The following is a 24,977-nucleotide window of genomic DNA, read 5'->3' as shown; positions in this document are numbered from 1 at the left end:
GAGATGTGGGTTTGATTGGATGGATCATGGTGTTTTTAACATCAGAGATGTGGGTTCGGATAGATGGATCATGGTGTTATTAACATCAGAGATGTGGGTTGGATAGATGGATCATGGTGTTATTAACATCAGAGATGTGGGTTTGGAGAGATGGATCATGGTGTTATTAACATCAGAGATGTGGGTTTGATTGGATGGATCATGGTGTTTTTAACATCAGAGATGCGGTTTGGATTGGATGGATCATGGTGTTATTAACATCAGAGATGTGGGTTGGATAGATGGATCATGGTGTTTTTAACATCAGAGATGTGGGTTTGATTGGATGGATCATGGTGTTTTTAACATCAGAGATGTGGGTTTGGATAGATGGATCATGGTGTTTTTAACATCAGAGATGTGGGTTTGATTGGATGGATCATGGTGTTTTTAACATCAGAGATGTGGGTTTGGAGAGATGGATCATGGTGTTATTAACATCAGAGATGTGGGTTGGATAGATGGATCATGGTGTTATTAACATCAGAGATGTGGGTTTGGAGAGATGGATCATGGTGTTATTAACATCAGAGATGTGGGTTTGATTGGATGGATCATGGTGTTTTTAACATCAGAGATGCGGTTTGGATTGGATGGATCATGGTGTTATTAACATCAGAGATGTGGGTTTGATTGGATGGATCATGGTGTTTTTAACATCAGAGATGTGGGTTTGATTGGATGGATCATGGTGTTTTTAACATCAGAGATGTGGGTTTGATTGGATGGATCATGGTGTTTTTAACATCAGAGATGTGGGTTTGGATAGATGGATCATGGTGTTATTAACATCAGAGATGTGGGTTGGATAGATGGATCATGGTGTTATTAACATCAGAGATGTGGGTTTGGAGAGATGGATCATGGTGTTATTAACATCAGAGATGTGGGTTTGATTGGATGGATCATGGTGTTTTTAACATCAGAGATGCGGTTTGGATTGGATGGATCATGGTGTTATTAACATCAGAGATGTGGGTTGGATAGATGGATCATGGTGTTTTTAACATCAGAGATGTGGGTTTGATTGGATGGATCATGGTGTTTTTAACATCAGAGATGTGGGTTTGGATAGATGGATCATGGTGTTTTTAACATCAGAGATGTGGGTTTGATTGGATGGATCATGGTGTTTTTAACATCAGAGATGTGGGTTTGGAGAGATGGATCATGGTGTTATTAACATCAGAGATGTGGGTTGGATAGATGGATCATGGTGTTATTAACATCAGAGATGTGGGTTTGGAGAGATGGATCATGGTGTTATTAACATCAGAGATGTGGGTTTGATTGGATGGATCATGGTGTTTTTAACATCAGAGATGCGGTTTGGATTGGATGGATCATGGTGTTATTAACATCAGAGATGTGGGTTTGATTGGATGGATCATGGTGTTATTAACATCAGAAATGTGGGTTTGGATAGATGGATCATGGTGTTATTAACATCAGAGATGTGGGTTTGGAGAGATGGATCATGGTGTTATTAACATCAGAGATGTGGGTTTGGAGAGATGGATCATGGTGTTATTAACATCAGAGATGCGGTTTGGATAGATGGATCATGGTGTTGTTAACATCAGAGATGTGGGTTTGGATAGATGGATCATGGTGTTTTAAACATCAGAGATGTGGGTTGGATAGATGGATCATGGTGTTATTAACATCAGAGATGTGGGTTTGGAGAGATGGATCATGGTGTTATTAACATCAGAGATGTGGGTTTGATTGGATGGATCATGGTGTTTTTAACATCAGAGATGTGGGTTTGATTGGATGGATCATGGTGTTTTTAACATCAGAGATGTGGGTTTGATTGGATGGATCATGGTGTTTTTAACATCAGAGATGTGGGTTTGGATAGATGGATCATGGTGTTATTAACATCAGAGATGTGGGTTTGATTGGATGGATCATGGTGTTTTTAACATCAGAGATGTGGGTTTGATTGGATGGATCATGGTGTTTTTAACATCAGAGATGTGGGTTTGGATAGATGGATCATGGTGTTATTAACATCAGAGATGTGGGTTTGATTGGATGGATCATGGTGTTTTTAACATCAGAGATGCGGTTTGGATTGGATGGATCATGGTGTTATTAACATCAGAGATGTGGGTTGGATAGATGGATCATGGTGTTTTTAACATCAGAGATGTGGGTTTGATTGGATGGATCATGGTGTTTTTAACATCAGAGATGTGGGTTTGGATAGATGGATCATGGTGTTTTTAACATCAGAGATGTGGGTTTGATTGGATGGATCATGGTGTTTTTAACATCAGAGATGTGGGTTTGGAGAGATGGATCATGGTGTTATTAACATCAGAGATGTGGGTTGGATAGATGGATCATGGTGTTATTAACATCAGAGATGTGGGTTTGGAGAGATGGATCATGGTGTTATTAACATCAGAGATGTGGGTTTGATTGGATGGATCATGGTGTTTTTAACATCAGAGATGCGGTTTGGATTGGATGGATCATGGTGTTATTAACATCAGAGATGTGGGTTTGATTGGATGGATCATGGTGTTATTAACATCAGAAATGTGGGTTTGGATAGATGGATCATGGTGTTATTAACATCAGAGATGTGGGTTTGGAGAGATGGATCATGGTGTTATTAACATCAGAGATGTGGGTTTGGAGAGATGGATCATGGTGTTATTAACATCAGAGATGCGGTTTGGATAGATGGATCATGGTGTTATTAACATCAGAGATGTGGGTTTGGAGAGATGGATCATGGTGTTATTAACATCAGAGATGCGGTTTGGATAGATGGATCATGGTGTTATTAACATCAGAGATGTGGGTTTGATTGGATGGATCATGGTGTTATTAACATCAGAGATGTGGGTTTGGAGAGATGGATCATGGTGTTATTAACATCAGAGATGTGGGTTTGGAGAGATGGATCATGGTGTTATTAACATCAGAGATGTGGGTTGGATAGATGGATCATGGTGTTATTAACATCAGAGATGTGGGTTTGGAGAGATGGATCATGGTGTTTTTAACATCAGAGATGCGGTTTGGATTGGATGGATCATGGTGTTATTAACATCAGAGATGTGGGTTTGATTGGATGGATCATGGTGTTATTAACATCAGAGATGTGGGTTTGGAGAGATGGATCATGGTGTTATTAACATCAGAGATGTGGGTTTGGAGAGATGGATCATGGTGTTATTAACATCAGAGATGCGGTTTGGATAGATGGATCATGGTGTTATTAACATCAGAGATGTGGGTTTGAATATATGGATCATGGTGTTATTAACATCAGAGATGTGGGTTTGAATATATGGATCATGGTGTTATTAACATCAGAGATGTGGGTTTGGATAGATGGATCATGATGTTATTAACATCAGAGATGTGGGTTTGGAGAGATGGATCATGGTGTTATTAACATCAGAGATGTGGGTTTGATTGGATGGATCATGGTGTTTTTAACATCAGAGATGCGGTTTGGATTGGATGGATCATGGTGTTATTAACATCAGAGATGTGGGTTGGATAGATGGATCATGGTGTTTTTAACATCAGAGATGTGGGTTTGATTGGATGGATCATGGTGTTTTTAACATCAGAGATGTGGGTTTGGATAGATGGATCATGGTGTTTTTAACATCAGAGATGTGGGTTTGATTGGATGGATCATGGTGTTTTTAACATCAGAGATGTGGGTTTGGAGAGATGGATCATGGTGTTATTAACATCAGAGATGTGGGTTGGATAGATGGATCATGGTGTTATTAACATCAGAGATGTGGGTTTGGAGAGATGGATCATGGTGTTATTAACATCAGAGATGTGGGTTTGATTGGATGGATCATGGTGTTTTTAACATCAGAGATGCGGTTTGGATTGGATGGATCATGGTGTTATTAACATCAGAGATGTGGGTTTGATTGGATGGATCATGGTGTTTTTAACATCAGAGATGTGGGTTTGATTGGATGGATCATGGTGTTTTAAACATCAGAGATGTGGGATTGATTGGATGGATCATGGTGTTATTAACATCAGAGATGTGGGTTTGGATAGATGGATCATGGTGTTATTAACATCAGAGATGTGGGTTTGGAGAGATGGATCATGGTGTTATTAACATCAGAGATGTGGGTTTGGAGAGATGGATCATGGTGTTATTAACATCAGAGATGCGGTTTGGATAGATGGATCATGGTGTTATTAACATCAGAGATGTGGGTTTGATTGGATGGATCATGGTGTTATTAACATCAGAGATGTGGGTTTGGAGAGATGGATCATGGTGTTATTAACATCAGAGATGTGGGTTTGGAGAGATGGATCATGGTGTTATTAACATCAGAGATGTGGGTTGGATAGATGGATCATGGTGTTATTAACATCAGAGATGTGGGTTTGGAGAGATGGATCATGGTGTTTTTAACATCAGAGATGCGGTTTGGATTGGATGGATCATGGTGTTATTAACATCAGAGATGTGGGTTTGATTGGATGGATCATGGTGTTATTAACATCAGAGATGTGGGTTTGGAGAGATGGATCATGGTGTTATTAACATCAGAGATGTGGGTTTGGAGAGATGGATCATGGTGTTATTAACATCAGAGATGCGGTTTGGATAGATGGATCATGGTGTTATTAACATCAGAGATGTGGGTTTGAATATATGGATCATGGTGTTATTAACATCAGAGATGTGGGTTTGAATATATGGATCATGGTGTTATTAACATCAGAGATGTGGGTTTGGATAGATGGATCATGATGTTATTAACATCAGAGATGTGGGTTTGGAGAGATGGATCATGGTGTTATTAACATCAGAGATGTGGGTTTGGAGAGATGGATCATGGTGTTATTAACATCAGAGATGTGGGTTTGAATATATGGATCATGGTGTTATTAACATCAGAGATGTGGGTTTGAATATATGGATCATGGTGTTATTAACATCAGAGATGTGGGTTTGGATAGATGGATCATGGTGTTTTTAACATCAGAGATGTGGGTTTGATTGGATGGATCATGATGTTTTAACATCAGAGATGTGGGTTTGAATATATGGATCATGGTGTTATTAACATCAGAGATGTGGGTTTGAATATATGGATCATGGTGTTATTAACATCAGAGATGTGGGTTTGAATATATGGATCATGGTGTTATTAACATCAGAGATGTGGGTTTGAATATATGGATCATGGTGTTATTAACATCAGAGATGTGGGTTTGATTGGATGGATCATGGTGTTTTTAACATCAGAGATGTGGGTTTGATTGGATGGATCATGGTGTTTTTATCATCAGAGATGTGGGTTGGATTCCCACAAGTGATACATTGCTTTCTATACAAGAATCTGCTAAATGACCAGATGATTAAGTTCGGAGAGGAGAGGAGAGGTGGAGGAAGAGAGAAGAGGAGTAAAGAGGTACAGAGACTAGTGTAGGCACAGTAAGTCTAATCTGATGGTTATTTACCACTAGAGAGGAATAACACAACACAGAACAGTCACTGGGGAAGCAACATAAATACTCTACCTTACAGAGAGGGAGAGAGGGAGGGAGAAAGAGAGGGAGAGAGAAAGAGGGAGAGGGAGGGAGGGAGGGAGATATAATGGAAGTTAGAGGGGGAAGTAACTGGGTGAAATTCCACAGTGTGCCATCACAGCAACAAGATTTGTGACCTGTTGCCACGAGAAAAGGGCAACCAGTGAAGAACAAACACCATTGTAAATAAAACTCATATTTATGCTTATTTATTTTATCTTGTGTCCTTTAACCATTTGTACGTTGTTAAAACACTGTATATATATAATATGACATTTGTAATGTCTTTATTGATTTGAAACTTCTGTATGTGTAATGTTTACTGTTAATTTTTATTGTTTCTCACTTTATATATTCACTTTATATATTATCTACATCACTTGCTTTGGCAATGTTAACACATGTTTCCCATGCCAATAAAGCCCTTGAATTGAATTGAATTGAGAGGGGGGGGGGGGGGGGGGGGGGTAGAAGATGGTAGGTTATCTGTGACTCAACATGGATGCCATCAACCTCATGCTGTGACACACACACGCGCACACACGCGCACACACACATACACACACACACACACACACACACACACACACACTCTCCGACTACCATCCCAATGTCAAGGCTATATGTGTGTGTATAGGACGCAGAGTGACAGGTGAAGTGGGTGACAGCTGTGCGATCCCTCAGAATAGACATGTTCCATCACAGCACAGCTCTCCAAGATGGCCGCCCCTGAGGGGAAGTCAGGGCCTTCTGAGCAGGGTGTGAAAATTATCTATTGGTCCGACAGGCGACATGTAGGAGTCCCAGGTATTTAAAAAGCATAGTTATTCTCAGCTAGATAGACATTAGGCCCAGTGTTTTGGGAGATCCCTGCCTGGTGTTAACAGTAGAGTTGGTAAGGCAAGAGGGGGTGACACTCTGGTGTAGGGTCAGAGGTCAAAGCTAGCAGGAACATATTAGAACACAGTCTCACCATGTGTGAATGGGAGAGAGACTATGCACAGGCGATTGAATAAAGAATGATGAATGCTACATAGAATTATTCAGAACGCCATATACTGTAGAATGTTGGAAGTTCTAAAAACAACATCTGTAAAGGATGATAGGCTATGCTCTAATTCTACACTGTAGAATGCTATGAAACACTGAACATAAAATGCTAATGGATGCTATAAGGGTATATAATGATGAATACAGAACACTACATACTGTAGAATGGTATACAGAACGATATATAGAAACGGAGGAAAACAATGTGGAATTGAAAATACTATGGAACATGTATACAATTAAGAATGTTGAATAGAATGACCAGTTATTGAGAACATAATCAACTGCTAGGTTTACACTTGATAACTCATTATATGTAAATATTTCATAACTTGGTACCACACACATACACACACACATGCACACACACGCACAACCACACAAACATACACACACATACAAACACACACACACACAAACATTCACACACATACAAACAAACAAACACACACACACACACACACACACACGTTGTCCTTCTGTTACTCTCCACTCATTTCTACTCCCTTGCTAATTTTCATCTCTATTTTGGGAGGGAATTAGAGCAGCTGGAGTTTCCACACATATATGTGTTGCATACATCAACCCATACACACACCAGTAATAATAGTAAAAACTGGCATACATCAACCCATACACACACCAGTAATAATAGTAAAAACTGGCATACATCAACCCATACACACACCAGTAATAATAGTGAATACTGGCATACATCAACCCATACACACACCAGTAATAATAGTAAATACTGGCATTCATCAACCCATACACACACACCAGTAATAATAGTGAATACTGGCATACATCAACCCATACACACACCAGTAATAATAGTAAATACTGGCATACATCAACCCATACACACCAGTAATAATAGTGAATACTGGCATACATCAACCCATACACACACCAGTAATAATAGTGAATACTGGCATACATCAACCCATACACACACCAGTAATAATAGTAAATACTGGCATACATCAACCCATACACACACCAGTAATAATAGCAAATACTGGCATACATCAACCCATACACACACCAGTAATAATAGTGAATACTGGCATACATCAACCCATACACACACCAGTAATAATAGTAAATACTGGCATACATCAACCCATACACACACCAGTAATAATAGTGAATACTGGCATACATCAACCCATACACACACCAGTAATAATAGTAAATACTGGCATACATCAACCCATACACACACCAGTAATAATAGTAAATACTGGCATACATCAACCCATACACATACCAGTAATAATAGTAAATACTGGCATACATCAACCCATACACACACCAGTAATAATAGTAAATACTGGCATACATCAACCCATACACATACCAGTAATAATAGTAAATACTGGCATACATCAACCCATACACATACCAGTAATAATAGTGAATACTGGCATACATCAACCCACACACATACACCAGTAATAATAGTAAATACTGGCATACATCAACCCATACACACACCAGTGATAATAGTGAATACTGGCATACATCAACCCACACACATACACCAGTAATAATAGTAAATACTGGCATACATCAACCCATACACACACCAGTAATAATAGTGAATACTGGCATACATCAACCCATACACACACCAGTAATAATAGTAAATACTGGCATACATCAACCCATACACACACCAGTGATAATAGTGAATACTGGCATACCACGGGAAATATATTCACCTACTGTCACAACTACCTATTCTGACTATATTAGCTATGTAGAGAGAAAGACAGATTAAAAGAGACAGACAGACAGACAGACAGACAGACAGACAGACAGACAGACAGACAGACAGTGAGGGAGGGAGAGAGACAGTGAGGGTGAAAAGGCATACCTTCAAACATGAGAGATACAGTGCCTTGAGAAAGTATTCGGCCCCCTTGAACTTTGCGACCTTTTGCCACATTTCAGGCTTCAAACATAAAGATATAAAACTGTATTTTTTTGTGAAGAATCAACAACAAGTGGGACACAATCTTGAAGTGGAAAGACATTTATTGGATATTTCATACTTTTTTAACAAATCAAAAACTGAAAAATTGGGCGTGCAAAATTATTCAGCCCCTTTACTTTCAGTGCAGCAAACTCACTCCAGAAGTTCAGTGAGGATCTCTGAATGATCCAATGTTGACCTAAATGACTAATGATGATAAATACAATCCACCTGTGTGTAATCAAGTCTCCGTATAAATGCACCTGCACTGTGATAGTCTCAGAGGTCCGTTAAAAGCGCAGAGAGCATCATGAAGAACAAGGAACACACCAGGCAGGTCCGAGATACTGTTGTGAAGAAGTTTAAAGCCGGATTTGGATACAAAAATATTTCCCAAGCTTTAAACATCCCAAGGAGCACTGTGCAAGCGATAATATTGAAATGGAAGGAGTATCAGACCACTGCAAATCTACCAAGACCTGGCCGTCCCTCTAAACTTTCAGCTCATACAAGGAGAAGACTGATCAGAGATGCAGCCAAGAGGCCCATGATCACTCTGGATGAACTGCAGAGATCTACAGCTGAGGTGGGAGACTCTGTCCATAGGACAACAATCAGTCGTATATTGCACAAATCTGGCCTTTATGGAAGAGTGGCAAGAAGAAAGCCATTTCTTAAAGATATCCATAAAAAGTGTTGTTTAAAGTTTGCCACAAGCCACCTGGGAGACACACCAAACATGTGGAAGAAGGTGCTCTGGTCAGATGAAACCAAAATTGAACTTTTTGGCAACAATGCAAAACGTTATGTTTGGCGTAAAAGCAACACAGCTGAACACACCATCCCCACTGTCAAACATGGTGGTGGCAGCATCATGGTTTGGGCCTGCTTTTCTTCAGCAGGGACAGGGAAGATGGTTAAAATTGAGGGAAGATGGATGGAGCCAAATACAGGACCATTCTGGAAGAAAACCTGATGGAGTCTGCAAAAGACCTGAGACTGGGACGGAGATTTGTCTTCCAACAAGACAATGATCCAAAACATAAAGCAAAATCTACAATGGAATGGTTCAAAAATAAACATATCCAGGTGTTAGAATGGCCAAGTCAAAGTCCAGACCTGAATCCAATCGAGAATCTGTGGAAAGAACTGAAAACTGCTGTTCACAAATGCTCTCCATCCAACCTCACTGAGCTCGAGCTGTTTTGCAAGGAGGAATGGGACAAAATTTCAGTCTCTCGATGTGCAAAACTGATAGAGACATACCCCAAGCGACTTACAGCTGTAATCGCAGCAAAAGGTGGCGCTACAAAGTATTAACTTAAGGGGGCTGAATAATTTTGCACGCCCAATTTTTCAGTTTTTGATTTGTTAAAAAAGTTTGAAATATCCAATAAATGTCGTTCCACTTCATGATTGTGTCCCACTTGTTGTTGATTCTTCACAAAAAATACAGTTTTATATCTTTATGTTTGAAGCCTGAAATGTGGCAAAAGGTCGCAAAGTTCAAGGGGGCCGAATACTTTCGCAAGGCACTGTAGTTGCAACATTGTGTGTCTCCCTCTTTCATACCACTCAAAAACAGCTGAAATACACACCCGAAGTCTGTTTGTTCTCTAGCCTGGTAGCCAGTCTGTTTGTTCTCTAGCCTGGTAGCCAGTCTGTTTGTTCTCTAGCCTGGTAGCCAGTCTGTTTGTTCTCTAGCCTGGTAGCCAATTTGTTTGTTCTCTAGCCTGGTAGCCAGTCTGTTTGTTCTCTAGCCTGGTAGCCAATTTGTTTGTTCTCTAGCCTGGTAGCCAGTCTGTTTTTTCTCTTGGCAGGTAGCCAGTCTGTTTGTTCTCTAGCCTGGTAGCCAATTTGTTTGTTCTCTAGCCTGGTAGCCAGTCTGTTTTTTCTCTTGGCAGGTAGCCAGTCTGTTTAAGCACTAGCCTGGTAGCCAATTTGTTTGTTCTCTAGCCTGGTAGCCAGTCTGTTTTTTCTCTTGGCAGGTAGCCAGTCTGTTTAAGCACTAGCCTGGTAGCCAGTCTGTTTGTTCTCTTTTCAGGTAGCTAGTCTGTTTAAGCTCCCTAGTCGTTGCCATGCCAGACACGAAAACACAATGTAATAGTTTCTCCTGCACTCAAACCCTGTTAGGATCAATACTCATCCATCAACTAACACTTGGGTGTATCACACTGATGACACACACGCACACACAAACACACACAGATGCTCGCACACACACATGCATGCTCGCACACACATGCTCAATGCCGTCCGCGCTGATAAATATTCACAAGATGCTTCATTACTACAAATCCCTCTACTGTTTATGAAATTAGAATTAACTTCTTAAACAAAAGCATCTGACACACAATGGCGTCCATGCTGATCCATGTCTGTTCGAGTTGTGACACACATTGGTGTCTGATTCATAGAAGAGAAGACTTGTCTGGAGCTGGGATAAGAACCTAAATCAGCCTTTTCATCAGCTTCCTTTTTTCTCTCTTTCTACATCATTTTATTTATCTCTCTCTTCCTCCATCCTCACTGCCGATCACACTCCCCCGGTGTACCACTGGAAGAACAGAGGAGCAGAGAGATGGGTGGGAGCATGAGGAGGGGAGACAGTTTCCTTCAGGCTACTAAAAAGAGGAGAAAGAAAGAGATTCAAACTAAGGAGTCGTCAGGGAGAAAGAGGAAGAGACAGCGAGAGGGAGAGAGAGAAGTAGAGAAAGAGAGGTAGAGAGAGAGAGGTAGAGAGAGAGAGATAGAGGTAGAGGTAGAGAGAGAGAGGGAGAGAGAGAGAGAGAGAGAGAGAAGGGTAGAGCGAGAGAGGTAGAGAGAGAGAGAGAGAGAGGTGTAGAGAGAGAGAGAGAGAGGTAGAAAGAGAGATGTAGAGAGAGAGTGAGAGAGAGAGGTAGAAAGAGAGAGAGAGACAGAGAGAGAGAGAGAGAGAGAGAGGTAGAAAGAGAGATGTGGAGAGAGAGAGAGGTAGAAAGAGAGATGTAGAGAGAGAGAGAGAGAGAGAGAGAGGTAGAAAGAGAGATGAGAGAGAGAGGTAGAAAGAGAGATGTAGAGAGAGAGAGAGAGGTAGAAAGAGAGATGTAGAGAGAGAGAGAGGTAGAAAGACAGATGTAGAGAAAGAGAGAGGTAGCAAGAGAGATGTAGAAAGAGAGAGATAGGTAGAAAGAGAGATGTAGAGGTAGAGAGAGATGTAGAGAGAGAGAGAGGTAGAGATGCAGAGAGAGAGAGAGGTAGAAAGAGAGATGTAGAGAGAGAGAGGTAGAAATAGAGATGTAGAGAGAGAGAGAGAGGTAGAAAGACAGATGTAGAGAAAGAGAGAGGTAGCAAGAGAGATGTAGAGAGAGAGAGATAGGTAGAAAGAGAGATGTAGAGGTACAGAGAGATGTAGATAGAGAGGTAGAAAGAGAGATGTAGAGAGAGGTAGAGAGAGAGGTAGAAAGAGAGATGTAGAGAGACAGAGGTAGAAAGACAGATGTAGAGAAAGAGAGAGGTAGCAAGAGAGATGTAGAGAGAGAGAGAGATAGGTAGAAACAGAGATGTAGAGGTAGAGAGAGATGTAGAGAGAGAGAGAGGTAGAGATGCAGAGAGAGAGAGAGGTAGAAAGAGAGATGTAGAGAGAGAGATGTAGAGAGAGATAGGGGTAGAGAGAGAGGTAGAAAGACAGATGTAGAGAGAGAGAGGTAGAAAGAGAGATGTAGAGAGAGAGAGATGTAGAGAGAGAGAGATGTAGAGAGAGAGGTAGAAAGAGAGATGTAGAGAGAGAGGTAGAGAGAGAGAGGTAGAAAGAGAGATGTAGAGGGAGAGGTAGAAAGAGAGATGTAGAGAGAGAGAGAGATGTAGAGAGAGAGAGAGAGGTAGATGTAGAGAGAGAGATGTAGAGGTTGAGAGATGTAGAGAGGTAGATGTAGAGAGAGAGAGAAAGATGTAGAAAGAGAGATGTAGAAAGAGAGATGTAGAGAGGTAGAGAGATGTAGAGAGAGAGAGGTAGAAAGAGAGATGTAGAGAGAGATGTAGAAAGAGAGATGTAGAAAGAGATATTTAGAAAGAGAGATGTAGAGAGGTAGAGAGATGTAGAGAGAGAGAGAGGTAGAAAGAGAGATGTAGAGAGAGAGAGATGTAGAAAGAGAGATGTAGAAAGAGAGATGTAGAGAGGTAGAGAGATGTAGAAAGAGAGATGAGAGAGAGAGAGGTAGAGATGTAGAGAGAGAGAGAGGTAGAGATGTAGAGAGAGAGAGCGATGTAGAGAGAGAGAGAGAGAGAGGTAGCAGAGAGAGAGAGGTAGCAGAGAGAGAGAGGTAGCAGAGAGAGAGAGAGATAGCAGAGGGGAAAGGAGGAAAGTATCAGGAGGTGAATAGAGGTGCGCTGAGGGAAAGATTTCCCCTGAGATTATGACGCACAACACACATAAAATATCAGACACAAGTCAACACATACAGACACTGACATCACCAAACTGACGTCACCAAACTGATATCCAGGAACTATCCAGGAATATGACTACTGACTACTGTAGCCATCAACTGACCCATTGGAACAAATACCCCACACACCCCTCTGCCCCATCCTTCATCTTTGCTGTGCTAGGAAGGAAGGAAGGAAGGAAGGAAGGAAGGAAGGAAGGAAGGAAGGAAGGAAGGAAGGAAGGAAGGAAGGAAGGAAGGAAGGAAGGAAGGAAGGAAGGAAGGAAGGAATACGTAGTATTGGAACATGGCCAGTGCTTGCAAAAGGACAATGTGCTCCAGGTCTCCCACAGGACCATGCACGCACGAGTACACACACACACAGACACAAACGGTACCAAATTAAATCTAAACACACAAACACACACAGCCAAAGGCCAGTCCAGCTAGCCTTATTACACTCACCATTACCCAGACAGATGAGATATCAGTAACCTCTCACTGCTGCTACTTCTACTGCTGCTACCTCTACTAATGCTACTACTGCTACTGCTGCTACTATTGCTGCTACCTCTACTACTGCTGCTACTGGTACTGCTGCTAATGCTGCTACTACTTCTGCTACTGCTGCTACTGCTGCTACTACTTCTGGTACTGCTGCTACTGCTGCTACTACTTCTGCTACTGCTACTGCTGCTACTGCTGCTACTACTTCTGCTACTGCTGCTACTGCTACTTCTGCTACTGCTACTGCTGCTAATGCTGCTACTACTTCTGCTACTGCTGCTACTGCTACTTCTGCTACTGCTGCTACTACTGCTGCTACTGCTGCTACTGCTACTTCTGCTACTGCTACTGCTGCTAATGCTGCTACTACTTCTGCTACTGCTACTTCTGCTACTGCTGCTACTTCTACTGCTGCTAATGCTGTTACTACTTCTGCTACTACTTCTGCTACTGCTGCTACTGCTACCCGCTGCTAATGCTGCTACTACTTCTACTGCTACTTCTGCTACTTCTGCTACTGCTGCTACTGCTTCTACTGCTGCTACTGCTACTGCTGCTACTGCTGCTACTGCTACCCGCTGCTAATGCTGCTACTACTTCTACTGCTACTTCTGCTATTGCTGCTACTGCTTCTACTGCTGCTACTGCTACTGCTTCTACTGCTACTACTGCTGCTGCTGCTTCTACTGCTGCTACTGCTACTGCTTCTACTGCTACTACTGCTGCTGCTAATGCTGCTACTACTTCTGCTACTGCTGCTACTGCTGCTACTACTTCTGCTACTGCTGCTACTGCTGCTACTACTTCTGCTACTGCTACTGCTGCTAATGCTGCTACTACTTCTGCTACTGCTGCTACTTCTACTGCTGCTAATGCTGCTACTACTTCTACTGCTACTTCTGCTACTTCTGCTACTGCTGCTACTGCTTCTACTGCTGCTACTGCTACTGCTGCTACCCGCTGCTAATGCTGCTACTACTTCTACTGCTACTTCTGCTACTTCTGCTACTGCTTCTACTGCTGTTACTGCTACTGCTTCTACTGCTGCTACTGCTGCCACTGCTGCTACTGCTACTACTGCTGCCACTGCTACTTCTGCTACTGCTTCTACTGCTGCTGCTGCTGCTACTGCTACTACTGCTGCCACTGCTACTTCTGCTACTGCTTCTACTGCTGCTACTGCTGCTACTGCTGCTGCTGCTGCTACTGCTGCTACTGCTGCTACTGCTACTGCTGCTGCTGCTACTGCTGCTACTGCTGCTGCTGCTACTGCTGCTGCTGCTGCTACTGCTGCTGCTACTGCTGCTACTGCTGCTACTGCTGCTGCTGCCACTGCTGCTACTGCTACTGCTGCTACTGCTGCTGCTGCCACTGCTGCTACTGCTGCTGCTACTGCTGCTGCTACTGCTGCTGCTGCCACTGCTGCTACTGCTACTGCTGCTACTGCTGCTGCTGCCACTGCTGCTACTGCTGCTGCTGCCACTGCTGCTACTGCTGCTGCTGCTGCCACTGCCTCACACTGACCCAAACACACTACCCATACCCAACAGCTGAGCTACTTACTGCCTCCCTGCCCAGGAGTCACTAACCCACCAATCACTGACCCCAACACTAGCCCCGCCCACTACCCTACCAAATACTAACCCTAACACTATTACCGCCCACTACCCCACCAATCACACAGCCCCCAAAGCCAACCATTTCTCCCATCAAGTTCAGCAGGTACAAATGAGAAAACATTCTGAAATGGAAAACAGAAATCATCATTCTAATTGGACAAGTTATTGGATAACCGTTTTTGAGCCTACAGCACCATGACAGTGGACACACCCATTGGGTCAGATGAACCCCTCCCCTTCGGCTCACCTTGTTGTAAACGCCCCAGGACAGCTCTGTCTCGATCACCATGACGACGATGCCAAACATTCCGAAAATGAGTGCGTAGTCACTCAGCCTCTTCCTCTTTTCGAACAGCGCCCTCCGGTGGCCCAGTTTATAACCAATGTTCTGGTTCTTACGTTTAGAACTAGAAGCCTTGGAGCAGCTCCCCCTCGGCCCTACAGCCCCAACAACTCCTACACCTCCCTGCCTGCTCCCCCCTACACCCCCTCCTGTGCCCCCTGCACTGCTTAAACCTCCCCTACTCCCCACCAAGGCGTGGTTCTGATGGTATATTGACATCTGATTGGAGGATGAGTCGGTGATATCATAACCCCTCGCGTACGGCGAGTCCTCTTTTGATGAGATCACTATCTCTGGAGGATTCTGGGTTGGTTGATTGGAGGATGGCAAGGATGAGGAAGTGGGTGGAGCCTCTCTGTCCCGGTCCCGCCCTCCAATGGCAGTTGTGCCGGTAACAGGTGCTGCCCCGCCCTCTTTGGTGTCGCTGCCGCTGTCTGATTCGATGAGGTTGCGTCTGGAGGCGCTGAGGCGACTGAGAGGTTTCATCACGCCGCCTGTGTATTTACAGGAGCTCATGGCGATCTCTGTGAAAGGGTTGCTGTCTCTCCGATGGACCAGCGGGCTGGCCTGGCGGTGCTTACATCCCCTCTCTCTATCCCTGTCCCTCTCTCTATCCCTGTCCCTCTCTCTCTCCATGGAAGGGGAGTGTGAGGAGTAAAAGAGGGCGTTGTAGACTGGGGAGTTGTCTCCACTCAGGCTGTGCTGGGAACCCAGGCACGAGGATAGAGGGGTGCTGGTGGGGTGAAGGGCATTGGGGAGGGGGGGCAGGGGTTGACCCCCCACTGAGGACAGAGGCAGTTTGGGGAGGGAGGCCTTGGGCATGTTAGGTGTAGTGGGGGACCCATTCAGCCGGTCCAGGCTGGATCCCCCCCTGTGGTTGGAGTGGTTTGATCCCGGGTAGTTGCCGGTCATGGAGGAGTGGGAGATTCCACTCAGAGGGAGGGGGAAACGCGGGTCCTCGTCCTCACTGCCTCCCAGGAGAGTCAAGCTCAGAGAGGGAGGGGGCTCCATGGTGGGGGCCGGAGGGCGACAGGCCACTCTCTACCTAACGGAGAGACAGAGGGAGGAAAAGGAGAGAGAAAAATGGAAAGAGAAGTACAGAAGAAACATTAGAATTAGAAGAGTGATGGGGTTTAATTATGAAACAATGGAGAGAGGAAGGAAGAGAGAGATGGAGGAAGGGAGGCGTGGAAAAGAGGGAGCACATGATGGTTGAGAAATTGAAATTAGTAGAGAACTGATCAGCTTTGGAGAGAATATTGACTTCCCTATTGCACTGAGTCAACTGTCCCTGTAACCCTCACATCTCCCCCTCCCTTTCTCTCTCTCTCTTTCTCCCACCTTCCACCAATCTCTGTCATACTAATCTAATCTGTTCTACATTCAGATAGGATAGACTATAGCAAATTATCTGGACGTGTACAAGGCAAATCCGATCATTAGTGAAAAATGATTATTTTCAAAGTATTGACTTTATTGAGCACAGTTGAATACTGGTCCCCTAGAATGCATGCTTCTGTCAATTCTGTGTTTATATGTGTCCTATAGTTTACATGGCAAGGATCTTTCAATTCACTTTTATTCATTCTTAAACTACCTTCCTAAAATCTCACAGATTATCTCACACCCAGACACCATGCATTCTTTGTCTTTCTCTCCCCAAAACCCCCTCTCTCTCTCTTCCTCCTCCTACCTTCTCTTCCCCTTCTCTGTCCCCCAGGTCAGTCGTGTTGAATCACTGGCTGGATGAAAATAGACCCCCACACTTTTTCTTTTTCATGTTGTCACGGCCATTCCATCATCTTTTGCTCCCCTTCTTCTAGGTGCGAGACCAGCGACAGGTCCTCACATGAGACGGAGCGCTTTGATTTCTCCCAAATAATTCACTGGTTCCCTTCCTTCCCTCTGTACTGGATGATTCCTTCCCTCAATTCGCCGTTGTAAAATCAATCAGTCTTTATCTCCGTCAGTCCAGGGATCAATGAATTGATATCACGCATATCGATTATTTCAAATGTCCTTAAAAATGAGAGAACTGAATAATCTTTCATGATTATATTATGAACCTACTGTTGATATGAAAATCTCCGTCAGCATTCTCACCATATAAAATAACTGAATCGCTAGACTACTCGACATCTACATGCAAACACGCTATGCTAAAAAAAAAGGTAGCCTATAAATGACAAATGTGATTTACTATGCAACTCTTCCTTTACCTCACTCACTCATTCTATCGCTCACACTGTCTCTCCGAATATGTCTCTCTCAACTTCACTCTCTTTCGCTTGCTCTTGCTCTCTGCCTCCCCTCACTGTAATTCTCATTGGACAGTCACTGGGTAATTATGAAGACAAGAAAAACTACAAATACATTTTTATCACGACATCCAGACGTTTTTTCCCGTTGAACCCCATAATAACATCGCGAATATAAATTATATTACGCTATTATGGATCATGATCATATAGGCTAATATTACTACTCGTTTATGTAAAGCAACTGTTACATTTGCACACAGTTCTCCGGGAAACTGTGTCATATAGCCTACATCCTCTCTGACAGCGTGCGGTTTTCATTCGTTCTTGGGAGTGGCCTACACACAACTTTATATTTCTTGGGTGAAGACGTTTTTTGTTTTTTTTACAAAAATAAGTCTTATTTTCTAATATTTTATTTTACTTTATTTTAATTTTACAATAAACAAAGACATACACAGACAAGAACAATAGACAAGTCTTATTTTGACGGGCAGAATTAGACAGCTACAGGTGAAAACCAATAGGCTTTTCGACCTTTAAGCTAATGTCAACTAACGCTGTCAAATTAAGATAGGCCTAATTGAATGCTGGGAAACTGGTCATTGCTCGAGAACAATTCATTGTTCACTAGTAAACAAAGACACCAAAGAGAGCTCAATAGTCAAGAGAGTGGGAGATATAGAGGGGTGCGCCTCTGCTAAGTGAGCTGGCAAATGAGGCCGGTAAGTTTCCTGCGGTCTCTGATTGTGGTCACTTAGGCAACTGGAGTCTACCTTCTCGTGGGGTAAATTGTCCGTGGTCAGTCCGATATAAGACATCGCAATCAGGATGAGGGAAATGAAGGTGCTGAGTTTGCAGAGCGACACCGGAGACTTAGAGACGCGTAATAATAGGCCTATTCCCAATCAGAGTTTGACCGAGGAGCGGCTGTTAGCCCACCTATCTGATAGCCAGTGGTGGAAAAAGTACCCAATTGTCATTCTTGAGGTAAAGTAAAGAAACCTTCATAGTAAATGACTCAAGTAAAAGTCACACAGTAAAAAGCTACTTGAGTAAAAGTCTAAAAGTATTCGGTTTTAAATATACTTAAGTAGTACCAAAGTAAATGCAATTGCTAAAATATACAAAAAGTAAAATTACAAATCATTTCAAATTCTTTATATTAAGCAAACAAGGCAGCACAGTTGTATTTTTTATATTTACTGACAGCCAGCAGCACACTCCAACACTCAGACATCATTTACATATGAAGCATTTGTGTTTAGTGAGTCTGCCAGATCAGAGGCAGTAGGGATGACCAGGGATGTTCTCTTGATAAGTGCATAAATTGCATAATTTTCCTGTCCTGCTAAGCATTCAAAATGTAATAAGTACTTTTGGGTATCAGGGTAAATTAATGGAGTAAAAAGTACATTATTCTCTTCAGGAATGTAGTAAAGTAAAAGTACAAAGTATAAATAGTAAAGTACAAATGCCCCCCAAAAACGACTTAAGTAGCTATAGTATTTTCACTTCAATACTTTACACCACTGCTGAGAGCCTACATCAAGAGTCATAATAAGCCACACAGGCCTATAGTGCATGATGCTTATGATAGGCCTATAGTGCATGATGCTTATGATAGGGCTATAGTGCATGATGCTTATGATAGGGCTATAGTGCATGATGCTTATGATAGGCCTATAGTGCATGATGCTTATGATAGGGCTATAGTGCATGATGCTTATGATAGGGCTATAGTGCATGATGCTTATGATATGCCTATAGTGCATGATGCTTATGATAGGCCTATAGTGCATGATGCTTATGATAGGGCTATAGTGCATGATGCTTATGATAGGGCTATAGTGCATGATGCTTATGATAGGCCTATAGTGCATGATGCTTATGATAGGGCTATAGTGCATGATGCTTATGATAGGGCTATAGTGCATGATGCTTATGATATGCCTATAGTGCATGATGCTTATGATAGGGCTATAGTGCATGATGCTTATGATAGGGCTATAGTGCATGATGCTTATGATAGGGCTATAGTGCATGATGCTTATGATATGCCTATAGTGCATGATGCTTATGATAGGGCTATAGTGCATGATGCTTATGATAGGGCTATAGTGCATGATGCTTATGATAGGGCTATAGTGCATGATGCTTATGATATGCCTATAGTGCATGATGCTTATGATAGGCCTATAGTGCATGATGCTTATGATAGGCCTATAGTGCATGATGCTTATGATAGGGCTATAGTGCATGATGCTTATGATAGGGCTATAGTGCATGATGCTTATGATAGGGCTATAGTGCATGATGCTTATGATAGGCCTATAGTGCATGATGCTTATGATAGGGCTATAGTGCATGATGCTTATGATAGGGCTATAGTGCATGATGCTTATGATAGGGCTATAGTGCATGATGCTTATGATAGGGCTATAGTGCATGATGCTTATGATAGGGCTATAGTGCATGATGCTTATGATATGCCTATAGTGCATGATGCTTATGATAGGCCTATAGTGCATGATGCTTATGATAGGGCTATAGTGCATGATGCTTATGATATGCCTATAGTGCATGATGCTTATGATAGGGCTATAGTGCATGATGCTTATGATAGGGCTATAGCCTCCTAGCCTATCATCAGATTGCAGGTCCATTTATATGCAAAAACAATAAGCGCTAATATAAATGTTACTAGATTGAGCCATGCTTATAGGCTGATAGGATAGTATATGGTGTTACAGCCTAGTTCTTCCTCCACATAGTGTACCTCAACCAGCCTTAGGACTTTTGATGTCATGGCATATTATCTAAGTAATTATCTTATTTTCAACCATGAGCCTATGATTATGCACAGTGTAGGGGGCTATACACACTCTCATGCGTTTTCCATATTGTGCTTTTTCTTAATAGAATATTAAGCCTATGCGCTCTAACCGGATGAGGGAATAATGCGCGCGTGGAATTGTGTTGTGTAGGAGAAGATTATGAAATGTGACAGCACCTTTTCTCCCTGTAGCCTAATAATCTTCTTTGCGATTAGGGAATATTGCAGATAGTAAAGCGCATCATGACATTTAGGGTACGATTCCAACGGATTTCTAAATTATTACGGCACCTGCCAAATGTCAACTCTCCTTCCCTGTATCACAGCCAGTGCCTCATCGCCGACCGACCGTAGTCATGGTAATGGAAAGATGGGGGCAAAACTTCCAGACCTTAACAGTGAACTGAACAGTCATGATAATATTAAATGGCAGTTTGTAGACAGGCAGAGAGGTATGGAGAAAGAGAGCAGATGTCACTGAATTCACAGCTTGATAAAGAGAGAGAGAGAGAGAGAGAGAGAGAGAGAGAGGAGAGGGGAAGAGGAGGAAGAGTGAGGATGCTCTGGGGTCAGGGCGACAGGTCACCGCGGGAGAGTGGCGGGTCCAGCGATCGCGCAACCAAAATAAAAACCCCGGGGAAAGGTTGAGGGTCACCGGGAGAGAGAGACATCCCAGGAAGAAGACAGTGACGTCAAGGGACACCGCTGTCAATACAACTTTACCAGACAGAGAGAGAGAGAGACAAACTAGACGGAGGCAATCAGTGGTCAGAGGGAGAGGGCATGCCCAGAAGGAGAGGGCTGGCCCAGAAGGAGAGGGCAGGCCCAGAAGGAGAGGGCTGGCCCAGAGAGAGGTGGGGAGAGGTCAAGTGATCAAGAGAGAAATTGGGAAAGACAGAAAGATGGAGGGGGATACCTATGCCCCCCATAAAGGTTAGGGGTCTGCAAAAAAGATGGAGAGATTGGTGTAAAGACCTTGAGAAAAAGTGATTTGGGTGCTTTGTATTGGAAAGGTTAAGCCACACCTCTGAAGCATATGTCAGACATGGTGTGAAACAGATGTGACAGAGGAATAATACAACACATAGAGCAATAATGGTTAGAAAGGCAGTTGCTATGCCAACCCCACAGTATACAGATTCATTATCCCCCTTCTCTGTCTATAAAAGCGTGTACAAAGCAACACAGCGTTGTTGTGTTGTAAGGACAGTAAATTACATACGGATTTAGCTACGAAACAGAGAAAGGGGGAGATAGACAGAAGGGAGCGAGAGATCAGCCCATCCATGGATCCGATCGGCCATAAAACACACACACACATTCGTTCACTCTCTCTCTGTCTCTTTCATTCCTCCAATCTCTCCATCTCTCGTAGTCCCCTTAACCTTTACAAGCGTGATGAGAGGCACAAGTACTCCCCAAACACACACACACACAAACAGTGTTGTTTGTACAAGGCGTGTTCAAGTGTATCCTCCCTTCTTTCCTTCCTTCTAACCTTGTCACAGGCCTTAACAACTAATCCTGAATGATCATGTTCATGTTCCAGCACCTTTGACTAAGTCGTCACAACGAACAAACAGTGGCACTGAGCAGATGGCCACAGATCACATGTGAACTGATGAGCAAGTGAAGTATAGGACCTCCTCAATAAAGCACTAGACAGGGCCTCAGTCCATCAGACAGTCAGTAATAGCTGAGCTCCACAGCTTCCATCATATCCTAATGGTTGTGATTGCATTAGTGGCCTGAGAGCTGTGTGGGCTCACCCAGGGCTTCATACTAATCACTGTATGCAGATGGATACAGCCACAGCCACAGCCCAGCGTTCTGTTCTCTATCTGATAGCCTAATCAAGTAGAACAGAGAGAGAGAGAAGGAGGAGAGAACAGAGACAGTGAAATGATAGAGAAAATATAAAGAGAGGGAGAGAGAGAGAAATAGAGGTAGGGAAAATATAGAGAAGGATGAGAGTGAGAGCGGGAGAGAATGGAGGGAGAGAGCTCTCCGTAATGTGTTCCTGCTCCCATCTAAGTGGGAGCAGGTGCACACACACACACACACACACACACACACACACACTAAAGGCCCTTCCATTCTCATACTGCGTTTTGAGCTAGGTGTCATAGCGTCAGTGAACAGGGAGACACAGCCACAGCTATTTGACAGTATGTCAGCAGTGAATATAGTCCAATTCCCAATGATTTAGTGAATGAATTGATGCAGTGACTATGCCAGTCAGAGAAGTCTTCTCTATTGCCAAACGTTGTCAACAGACTCATCACCCGTTTGAGTATCTGTTTCTTTATTCTTCCAGGTTTTTGATCATAAATCAACACTGATTATTTCTCCCAAAGCAGCTGAATATATTTTCTATGTCCAGTTTGTTCTTGCTACTTGCTGACACAAGCCCACTAATGCAGCTATGATGCAGCCTCACCATGTGCTGCCTGTGTTTGCAGTTTTTATTGTCCCGTGGAAAAGTACAGTGAAATGCCTTTCTTGCTTGGTCTTTCCCAACAATGTAGTAATCAATATCAGTAGTACCCTAACAAATAAATAAAAACTCAAGTAGAACAAAAACACACGAGAAATAGAAATAAGAACAAGAGGTAAGTAAGTAACTAACTATTCTTTTGCAGTGTCAGCGTGAGACAGGAGGAGAGTGTGTGAGCGTACACGGGGGTGGAGTGTATGTGTGTATCTGAAAGGGTGTTATATATTCTTACTTAGTCAGCTGTCTGCAACCTTTCGGCTAAATGACACTGACAGATTCTCTCTCATCTACAAACACACACACACACTCTTTCTCATCCTCCCATCGTTCCTACAAAGTGATCCCTCTCTCATGCTCTTCACCACTGTAGCCATGACTACCACACACACTTTTCTCCTCTCTTATTGTTTGCTATTCTTTCAGTCTACTTCTCCCTCTTGTATTCCCTTATTCTCTTCTCTCATTTATTTCCATCTGAGTGCATTGATAAGCCATTCAGTCTGAACTAGTATTTCACTCCCTCCCCCCAGCTCTCTCTCCCTCTCTCATTAGTCACGCCTTCCTCCCCTCTAAAGGTGACTGATTGGATTGGAGAGACTGATTGACAGAATAAATCCAACTGACAGGTCAAGAGATTATGGTTGAAGTATATTATATATAACTTTTTAAGAAGTCCCTCACAAGCGCACATAGGCTCGACACAGGAGGTCAGGAAACACACACACACACACACACACACAAAAGGCTTTTTCTTTCTCATACTGCGCTTCGAGTAGGTGTTCTAGCGTCAGTGACCAGACAAAGTGAACAGATAGACGCACGCACACACACACACACACACACACACACACACACACACACACACACACACACACAGAGCAGCTTGATGGAGCAGACAGACTCACCAACAGAGCATTTTTATAATTGTTTTAAGAGTTATTTGAAGCGAAAAATAGGTGTGTAATGAATTCAAATCAAACCAAATAAGGCTTCATAACACAGCTTAATCTAGTTTACTGATGTAAAACGCTGAAAACACTGTCAAGGTACTCATAAGACAAGTCTCTCACAGTTTCTGTTTCTAACAGGTTCTTAAGCATGACTAACAGGTCACCTGGGACTGATGCATACTGACACACACACACACACCCCCTGGGCCTGCAGTCGGTGATAAGGCTCCATCTGGTGGTGAGTGATGGCACTGCAGATCTCTCTTCTGGTCAGACTTTCCCCAGACCTAGCCTGACATTCAGTTCACACAGCTCCCCATACCTAGACTGACATTCAGTTCACACAGCTCCCCAGGCCTGACATTCAGTTCACACAGCTCCCCAGACCTAGACTGACATTCAGTTCACACAGCTCCCCAGACCTAGCCTGACATTCAGTTCACACAGCTCCCCAGACCTGACATTCAGTTCACACAGCTCCCCAGACCTAGACTGACATTCAGTTCACACAGCTCCCCAGACCTAGACTGACATTCAGTTCACACAGCTCCCCGGACCTAGCCTGACATTCAGTTCACACAGCTCCTCAGACCTAGCCTGGCAATATTCAGTTCAACCAGACTCACAGCACCCCCAGACCTAGCATGGCAATATTCAGTTCAACCAGACTCACAGCACCCCCAGACCTAGCCTGGCAATATTCAGTTCAGCCAGACTCGCAGCACCGCCAGGCCTAGCCTGGCAATATTAAGTTCAGCCAGACTCACAGCACCCCCAGGCCTAGCCTGGCAATATTCAGTTCAGCCAGACTCACAGCACCCCCAGGCCTAGCCTGGCAATATTCAGTTCAGCCAGACTCACAGCACCCCCAGGCCTAGCCTGGCATTATTCAGTTCAGCCAGACCCACAGCACCCCCAGGCCTAGCCTGGCAATATTCAGT

At 43.2% G+C, this 24,977-nt stretch overlaps 1 protein-coding gene across 2 annotated transcripts in view; it reads right to left on the bottom strand.

Annotated features, from left to right (window-relative positions):
- Positions 1–17,790, bottom strand: part of LOC100135972 (potassium channel TSK3) — a 152,852-nt gene extending 135,062 nt beyond the window's left edge. Inside the window, 4 exon segments of one of the 2 annotated variants that reach the window (NM_001124312.1) lie at positions 15,400–15,777; positions 15,779–15,829; positions 15,831–15,951; positions 15,953–16,317. In NM_001124312.1, the coding sequence (NP_001117784.1) occupies positions 15,400–15,777; positions 15,779–15,829; positions 15,831–15,951; positions 15,953–16,317 (915 nt within the window). 2 annotated transcript variants of the gene reach the window in all.
- Positions 17,791–24,977: the final 7,187 nt, after the last annotated feature.

Source organism: Oncorhynchus mykiss, chromosome 2 (genome assembly GCF_013265735.2).
Source record: "Oncorhynchus mykiss isolate Arlee chromosome 2, USDA_OmykA_1.1, whole genome shotgun sequence".
Classification (NCBI taxonomy): domain Eukaryota; kingdom Metazoa; phylum Chordata; class Actinopteri; order Salmoniformes; family Salmonidae; genus Oncorhynchus; species Oncorhynchus mykiss.
Note: the sequence above shows the minus strand (reverse complement) of the source record. Positions and strands in the feature narration are given on the sequence as shown.